Genomic DNA, 9483 nt, shown 5'->3' with positions numbered 1-9483 from the left:
GTTCTGGTCGCCTCAGTATAGGAAGGACGTGAAAGCATTGGAAAGGGTACAAGGAGATTCACCAGGATGCTGCCTGGTTTAGAGAATATGGATTATGATCAGAGATTAAGGGAGCTAGGGCTTTACTCTTTGGAGAGAAGAAGGATGAGAGATGATAGAGGTGTACAAGATATTAAGAGGAATAGACAGAGTGGACAGCCAGCGCCTCTTCCCCAGGGCACCATTGCTCAGTACAAGAGGACATGGCTTTATGGTAAAGGGAGGGAAGTTCAAGGGGGATATTAGAGGAAGGTTTTTCACTCAGAGAGTGGTTGGTGCGTGAAATGCACTGCCTGAGTCAGTGGTGGAGGCAGATACACTAGTGAAGTTTAAGAGACTACTAGACAGGTATATGGAGGAATTTAAGGTGGGGGGTTATATGGGAGGCAGGATTTGAGGGTCAGCACAACATTGTGGGCCGAAGGGCCTGTACTGTGCTGTACTATTCTATGTTCTATGAGCTTAGAAAAATAGAGCTATGCAGTAGGATAATTCTAGGCTGTTCCGAGAGCAGCTTACAAGATTGGCACAACATAGTGGGCCGAAGAGGTGGAAGTACTGGCGCTTTTAAGAAATTTAAAAGTGGATAAATCTCCGGGTCCTGACAGGATATGGGACCTTGAGGGAAGTTTGTGTAGAGATAGCAGGAGCTCTGACAGAGATCTTTCAGATGTCATTAGAAATGGGGATTGTGCCGGAGGATTGGCGCATTGCTCATGTGGTTCCATTGTTTAAAAAGGGTTCTAGAAGTAAGCCTAGCAATTATAGACCTGTCAGTTTGACATCAGTGGTGGGTAAATTAATGGAAAGTATTCTTAGAGATAGTATTTATAATTACGAGGAATGTTGACGAGGGTAAGGCAGTGGATGTAGTCTATATGGACTTCAGCAAGGCATTTGACAAAGTTCCACATGGAAGGTTAGTTAAGAAGGTTCAGTCATTAGGTATTAATGCTGGAGTGATAAAATGGATTCAACAGTGGCTAGATGGGAGACGCCAGAGAGTAGTGGTGGATAATTGTTTATCGGGATGGAGGCCGGTGACTAGCGGGGTGCCTCAGGGATCTGTTTTGGGCCCAATGTTGTTTGTAATATACATAAATGATCTGGATGATGGGGTGGTAAATTGGATTAGTAAGTATGGCGATGATACTAAGGTAGGAGGTGTTGTGGATAATGAGGTGGATTTTCAAAGCTTGCAGGGAGATTTATGCCGGTTAGAAGAATGGGATGAACGTTGGCAGATGGAGTTTAATGCTGAGAAGTGTGAGGTTCTACATTTTGGCAGGAATAATCCAAATAGAACATACGGGGTAAATGGTAGGGCATTGAGGAATGCAGTGGAACAGAGAGATCTAGGAATAACAGTGCATAGTTCCCTGAAGGTGGAGTCTCATGTAGATAGGGTGGCGAAGAAGGCTTTTGGAATGCTGGCCTTTATAAATCAGAGCATTGAGTACAGAAGTTGGGATGTAATGTTAAAATTGTACAAGGCATTGGTAAGGCCAAATTTGGAATATTGTGTACAGTTCTGGTCACTGAATTATAGTAAAGATATCAATAAATTAGAGAGAGTGCAGAGACGATTTACTGGGATGTTACCGGGGTTTCAGCACTTAAGTTACAGAGAAAGGTTGAACAAGTTAGGTCTCTATTCATTGGAGCGTAGAAGGTTGAGGGGGGATTTGATCGAGGTATTTAAAATTTTGAGAGGGATAGATAGAGTTGACGTGAATAGGCTGTTTCCACTGAGAGTAGGGGAGATTCAAATGAGAGGACATGATTTGAGAGTTAGGGGGCAGAAGTTTAAGGAAAACACGAGGGGGTATTTCTTTACTCAGAGAGTGATAGCTGTGTGGAATGAGCTTCCTGTAGAAGTAGTAGAGGCCAGTTCAGTTGTGTCATTTAAGGTAAAATTGGATTGGTATATGGACAGGAAAGGAGTGGAGGGTTATGGGCTGAGTGCGGGTAGGTGGGACTAGGTGAGATTAAGAGTTCGGCACGGACTAGGAGGGCCGAGATGGCCTGTTTCCATGCTGTGATTGTTATATGGTTATGGTTATATGGTTATATGCCAGTGATAATAAAACTGATTCCGATTCTGATTAAATATAGCACCTAGAGTCCTGCATTCTTTGCCTTTTTGAACTTTGCCTCTGTGGTACAACTTAACTCTTTGCTCTGTCTGCATTTGTACCCAATCATTGGCTTGTCCTTCCTTACATTCATGTCACACCCATGATCTACTTGTGAACCTGCTTGTTCATTCTTGGCTCTATCAATCTGGTTCCTATTCCCCTATTGTGAAACCTAAAGCGTTCTGCAATCAATAATGGTTTTGGTTCTAAATGTTCCTGCATTACTTTCATGATTTTCAGTTGGTTTGGCTGGAGCAGTCAAATTTTGAAACAAACAGTATTTCTTTAAACCAACAGGTCGGGCAGCATCCGTCGAAATGTTGACTGCTCATTTCGACGGATGCTGCCCGACCTGCTGAGTTCCTCCAGCTTGTTTGTACGTGTTGATTTGACCACAGCATCTGCAGTGTACTTTGTGTTTCCTTTAAACCCAATGCACTTTACAAAACTGGTACTTGGTTCTCATTGGTTGTTTCAGTTGCTTTAAAATAGTGTTCAATTCGCTCAGTATACAACAGCCAGTTTTTTTTGTGTAATCACGTGTCAATCTTTCCAATGTAGCCAGCCCCATTTCTGCTTTTTAAATTTATGATTCTTATCACCATTACTCACTTCTTAATAAACAATGTACTTGTCTGTTTTCTGCCTCGAACATCTCGCTGCGCTTAGTAATCTTGGGTTTGTTTTAAATCTTACTTGTCACAATGTTATGTTTTGTAAATCTGAAACATAAAACTAATTGAAAGAAAAATGTTTGGAAAAATATCGTATTTTCAATTGTACTTTAAGCGAAGCACACGTGTCTCATGTAGTGTCATGACCTATGTAATTCACCTTTTTATACATAGGCCCATAATTAATTATTTAAATGAACAAGAATGATTAATCAAACAATATATTTTCAATATTATCGAAATTCTACTGAAATGTTAAATAGCCAACAAATAGCAGCTGTCTTTAGAGATACTTCAGTAATGGTATATACAGAAATCAATTAAGCCTTTGAGGGGCAGTAACTCTTGTTTTATAACTATTTGGCCTACATGATCTGATAGTTTGCTAAGTTCAGTGTTAATGTACAGTTTTCATTTCCAGTAATTTCTAAATAGCTGTCTCTAATTCCTTTGAACCTTTCAGTTTAGTACCATTTTAAAATACAGTATTGTGTGCCCAATTTCCATTGGATTCCAGGCTGCTTAAAAAGAAAATAAATATCAGCGTGAGGACCCGGGAAATGTACAGCCCAGAGGCCACTTCAGCCCGGACTGATGTCTTTCCTAAGGGTTCTGCGGTGGTATCACTCGGAGCCCCTGTTGTTATCATCCATTCCTGGACGACTTAGCATTTATACCAAACTAAACGGGCACAGTGTGTGAAATTATTCGGAGATTCTCAGTCAGCTTCACCACAGTCCACAGGCCCTCTCAGTAAACCCGGAGCCTTCAGACCGACCTTTTCAATCACGAACATCTGGCGGAGGTTTTAGACGCAGACACCAGAGCCGGAATTGTGCGCCGGGATGCTTGTGTTCCGGGGACTCCTGCAGTGTGACTTCGCAAAGATGGCGTCTTTAGGAGCGTGCGTGCGGCGTCTGGAGAGTGCGGTAGAGCGGCCTGAATTGTTACTAAGGTAATAGGGGAATGGGATAACGGGGGGGGGGGGGGGGGGGGAGTAGATAATGGTTGGGGATGAGGTGACGTGGAAAGAAGGGTTGAAGTAATGTGGAGAGAGGGAGATAAGGTAATGGGCATTCTGGGGTAATTCGGAGAGGGGATGAAGTAAAGGAGGTAATGGGGAGAGAGGGGGTTAAGGTAACTGAGGTGGTCTGGGATAACAGGGAGGGGGGACAACCTACAAGTGAGAATCCGCAGCGAGGACATCTCTGGCACTGACTGGGTCTGTGACTTAAAAGGGGTGGGAGGCAGACGAGAAGAGCTGTAGTGACGGGGGATCTGTTGGTTGGGGAAACAGAAATGAGCTTCTGTTCCCCAAACCAACGAGATTCCCAGATGGTTTGTTGCTTTCCGGGTGCCAAGTTCAGAGACACTTAGGATCGTCCAGAGTGTTCGTAAGTGGTTGGTCGAGCAGCCAGAGGTTGTGGTCCACGTTGGTCCTGATGACATGGGTAGGAGATGTAACGATTTGCTAAGGAATTGGTGCAAGAGGGAGGACTTCAGATATTTAGATCACTGGCCTCTCTTACAGAGAAAGTGGGACTTGTATTGGTGGGATATTGTGCATCTGAACTGGTGGGAGACTAATATATAGTTGAAAGGTTTACTAGCTCTGCTTGATTGGGTAGTTGTTGTGTTTAAGCTACAGTTGCAGGGGGATGGGATCCAGAGTGCCAGAACAGATGGTGGAGATGTTGTTAAGTGTACATACAAGGTCAGAAATTGAAAAGTTGGGCATAGTGGGAGTAATGTACTGAGCTGTGTATATTTCAATGTAATTAGCATTGTAGGAAAGGCAACTGAGCTTCGGGCAAGGACCAGCACGTGGAATTATGACATTGCAATTGTAGTGAGACTTAAAGGTGTTTGTCAAATGTGTTCAGAAAAGTTTCCTTATTCAGTACATAAAAATCCCAACTGGAGAGAGTGTGATACTAGATCTCATAAGGGAATGAGACAGGGCAGGTGACAGAAGATTGCATCTTGTGATCATAATGCCATTAGTTTCAAGGTAATTATGGGTTGAAATTCTAACTTGGGTAAAGAGCAATTTTGATGGTATCAGAAAGGATCTGGCAAATGTGGATTGGGGCAGGTTGTTTTCTGGCAAATGGTTACTTGTTGAGAGGGTGGTCTTCAAAAACAAAATGTTGAGAATACAAAGCTGGTATATGTCTGTCAGAATAAAAAGCAAGGATAACAGGTTTAAGAAAGCTTGGTATTTGAGAGATATTGAGGCCCTGGTTAAGAACAAAGGAAGTGCATAGCAGGTCTTGGCAGGTTGGAGCATATGAGGAGTATAAGAAATGCAAAAGAAAAAAATTGGGCTAAAAGAAGACATGAGGTTGCCCTAGCAAACAAGGTGAAAGAGCATCCTAAGGGCTTCTACAGGTATATTAAGAGCAAGAGTATAGCAAGGAACAAAATTGGTGCTCTTGAAGATGGAAGTGGTCATCTCCACATGGTGCTGAAAGAGATGAGAGAGATCTTAAATGGATTTTTTGAATCTGTATTTACTCGAGATGGACAGAGCTATGGATGTGAGGCAATGCAGTGGCAAGGTCATGGACCCTGGTACAGATTACAGAGGAGGGGGTGCTTGCCATCTTGAGGCAAAGTAGGATAAATCCCCAAGGCCTGACAAGATGTTCCCTCAGACCTTGTGGGACGGCTTTAGTAGATATATTTAAAACATCCTTAGTCACAGTTGAGGTGCCTGGGGACTGGCAGATAGCTAATCTTTGTTGTGCTCTTTTAAAAAAAAACCTCTTAAGAATAAGCTAGGAAATTATTGGTGGTGAGACTTGAAATCAGTGGTGGGAAAGTTACTGGAAGGTGTTCTGAGTGGCTGGATATAAAAGTATATGAATACACAAGGACAGATTAGGGATAGTCAACTTGGCTTTGTGCATGCTAAGTGGTGTCTAACAAATCTTAGAGTTTTTGAGGAAGTTTCCAGGAATATTGATGAAAGCAAGGCATGGATGTTGTCTACATGGACTTTAGCAAGGCCCTTAACAAGGTCTCACATGGAAGGTTGGTCAAGAAGGTTAATTTGCTTGGCATTCAAGATGAGGTATTAAATTGAATTAGTCATTGGCTTTGCGGAAAAAGCCAGAGAGGTGTATTGAATTGAGGTGGTGTACCATAGGGATCAATGATCTGGATGATACTGTAGGTAACTGGACCAACAAATTTGCAGATGACACCAAGATTGGAAGTGTAGTGAAGTGGTGTGAGACCTGCATTGGTCAGGGTGAACCATGGATATTGCGTCCTTGTTGTCTAGATACACAAGCCTGGGGAATACGATATGGAGAGCAAGCTGTTGCCCATGTAGCAGACTCCCCTCCCTATGCATCTGATGAATCCAAAGGAACAGCAGGGAGCAAGGCATTTTGGTACCAGGAGCATCACAGGAGTTGCCAGTCAGCATTAAATTCAATGTAGGGCTGCCTTAGGGACTCCAGTACTGGATTTTTCCATTGTGGTTTACTCCTGGTCTTCCACGTGAGTGGGGATAGCCACAAGGCAGCGGAGGTTTTCCTTCTCCTAGATAAGCTGCCAACCACAGATGATAAGCCATATCTACCCAAAGCGACTGGTTTTAAGGCACCGGTAACCTGCCTTTGCCCCTTCTCCTATTAGTAGAAATGGTTCCGCTGGGCTTAGTAGCTAAGCCAACATGAAGACCAGGAGTTGGACTTGGTTGTCAGAGGCTATTTGAGGTGCATGCCATTAGGTGCATTTAATAGGTAGTGAGAGCTTGTTCCCAATATCATCTCCGGCTATAACAACCTTTCAAGAACCAGGAGGGTAGGGGACAGTGAGGAAGACTATCAAAGCTTTCAGTGGAATCTGGACCAACTGGAAAAATGGCAGGTGTGAAGTTTTACACCTTGGGAGGACAAACCAGGGTAGGACTTGCACAGTGAGCAGTAGGGCATTGAGGAGTGCAGTAGAACAGAGGGCTCGGAGAATGCAAGTACATAATTCCTTGAAAGTTGCATCACAGGTAAATGCAATCATAAAGAAAGCTTTTGGCACATTTGCCTTCATAAGTCAAAATACTGAGTTCAGGAGTTGGGATGTTATGTTGAAATTGGATAAGACATTGGTGAGGCCTAATTTAAAGTATTGTGTGCAGTTCTGGTTACCTGCCTACAGGAAAGATATCAATAAGATTGAAAGAGTGCAGGGAAAATTTACAAGAATGTCACCAGGACTTCAGAACCTGAATTGTAGGGAAAGATTCAGTAGGTTATGACTTTATTCTCTCGACCATAGGACAATGAGATTTGATAGTTATATAAAATTATGAAGGGTACAGATAGGGTAATTGCAAACAGGCTTTTTCCACTGAGGCTGGCTGAGACTACAGCTCATTGAGGTGGCATGGGTTATAGATGAAATGTTTAAGAGGAACATAAGGGGAGTTTTATTACTCAGGGTGTTGAGAATGTGGAATGAGCTGCCAGTGGAAGTGGGCTTGACTTTCAACATTTAAGATAAATTTGGACAGGAGGGGTATGGAGGGCTATGGTTTGGGTGCAGGTCGAAGAGACTTTTCAGATTCATATTTTAGAATGCCCTAAATTGGCTGAAGGGCATGTTTCTGTGCTCTAGTGCTCTATAGTGTGTGTCTGCAACCTTGAATGGAATGTAATATCTGGATCCTGATTTGCTAGTGAGGATCTCTGATTAACCCTATCTCTTCTGTCTGATTCCCAGTGTGCAGGACAGACTGGCATCAGAGTTCACTGCTCTCACAAAAGAGCTGTACGATTTCCAAAAAACACAGGAGGCAGATGGGGCTGCTGGAAGCCCATTGAAAGAGTTGGTTGTTGAACAATTTGATGAAGAACAGATCTGGCAGGAGATTGAATTGCAGAACCATTCAGTACTAAACTATTTCAAAGGGGCAGTGGCTTTCCTTCATCGTGACAGTCTCAGCAGACTGAATGGGACAAAAGAGGCAGCAATTGACTCTCCTGTGGAAGAGTTAGAAATAGAAGATGATCATGAACTAGAAGAGGGCAGTGATGAAGAGAAAGAATTGAAAAGCAGGGAAGTTAGTGCACAGAAATATCTGTCTGAAGAGCTTAGTGATGAGGATTCTGACATCAATTTCGACATTGATGAGCTTGCGACAAGGACTAAGCTGATGAAGAAAAGCCTCAAACACCAAAGCTCTGAGTTAGATGATACATTTTTCAAACTTTCAGAAATGGAAGTTTTTTTAGAGAATGCTGAGAAGGAAGAAGCAAATGTGGAGAGTTATGATGAAATCAATTATTTTGAAGATATTCCCTCTGAAGATGAAGAAATTGTAAAACCAACGATTAAGAAAAAGGTAATGATTGTCTGAAACTCTTCACTCTGCTCTCTGATAGACCTGATGTGATAATGTTGATTGCATCCAGTGAGCCTTATTTTCTGACTATTCTTTAGGTGTCAGCTTATTATGTACTAACCCTAGTTCCAAATTCATGGATAGGATGGTTTCCAGATGCCACTGTCTGTGTGCCTTTGATCATTGGTGCATCTTGGCTTGTGTGTTAGAAGTGTGTCATCAGAGGTATCTGCTTGGTTTCCTTGCTTCTATTTCCTACACTCCCTTTGATTCCTCTTGAGATATTCTCAATTCTAAGATTCTAAGATGTGTGGCCTTTGCCTCCTCTCATTATTAGCCTCATTCACTCATTATTAATGGTACTAGTTGATTTTATTTTCCTTCCAACACCAGGATTTCTGGTGAATTCAGCACTCAGCAGAGTTTCCTGGTTGTGATTCACCCAGCTCAAAACTGAATAGGGATCTTGGCCTCTGCAGTGCAGTTCAGTCTCACTAGTCCATGCATTTATCCACTGACTCCTGTAGAAGAGTTGGTTAGTGGAAAATCACAGCTCATCATGTGTGGAGATTGCTTTTGTCCCAGTCTGTCCAATTTCCCTCATCTGTTTCATAAAGAAACTGAACATTAGGAAAGATACCCTGGAAGACAGCTCATGCTCCTATGTCAGTGAATCCTGTAAAAAAAAAAGGCCCCTATTTCCCAATTGGGGAACATTCCCCAGAGGACAGTTCTTTCTCCTGTCAGTGAATCCTTTAACAAAGGCTGTTGTACCCCTATTCCTCCCCTCCCCCCCCCCCCCCCCCCCACAACTTGGGATAACCCTTCTAAGGGGATCGGTGTGAGCTGAGGCTTTGATTTACAGAATGGAATCACTAACTCACTCGCGTTCTAGTATTCTCCCAACATATTCCAGGGAGGAACAGATTTTTCTCCATTAGATGATTGAAGTACAAATTCAGCTGTTCAGATTACAATTGAACCAGTACAACTGAATTGTTTCCTATTGTAATGTTTATGATCTCTGGATGTGTTCATGTTTGAAGTGTCCTTCTGGAGAGAAGGTGATGATGATGTTTCTGATTTGTTGAATTCCAGAGGTTACCTGCCACTGTTCTCTCTAAGCTGCACAGATGCACAGCCACGCAGTAATTGAAATGCTTCCGTGCACATAACCTTTTTTACTGCACAACTCAAATTTTCTGTATATAATGTTAATATATGTTGAAATTAGGGATATGATTTTGGAGAGAAGAAGGTACACTCATTATGTGCTGTG

The 9483-nt window shown here is 42.6% G+C and overlaps 1 protein-coding gene across 1 annotated transcript in view; it reads left to right on the top strand.

Annotated features, from left to right (window-relative positions):
• Positions 1-3722: 3722 nt before the first annotated feature.
• Positions 3723-9483, top strand: part of mphosph10 (M-phase phosphoprotein 10 (U3 small nucleolar ribonucleoprotein)) — a 32846-nt gene continuing 27085 nt past the window's right edge. Inside the window, exons 1-2 of the mRNA XM_059945837.1 lie at positions 3723-3806; positions 7583-8204. Of these exons, the coding sequence (XP_059801820.1) occupies positions 3739-3806; positions 7583-8204 (690 nt within the window). The 5' untranslated portion in view covers positions 3723-3738. The remainder of the gene's footprint in view (positions 3807-7582; positions 8205-9483) is intronic.

This window comes from Hypanus sabinus, chromosome 21, assembly GCF_030144855.1.
Source record: "Hypanus sabinus isolate sHypSab1 chromosome 21, sHypSab1.hap1, whole genome shotgun sequence".
NCBI classification, from domain to species: domain Eukaryota; kingdom Metazoa; phylum Chordata; class Chondrichthyes; order Myliobatiformes; family Dasyatidae; genus Hypanus; species Hypanus sabinus.
Note: the sequence above shows the minus strand (reverse complement) of the source record. Positions and strands in the feature narration are given on the sequence as shown.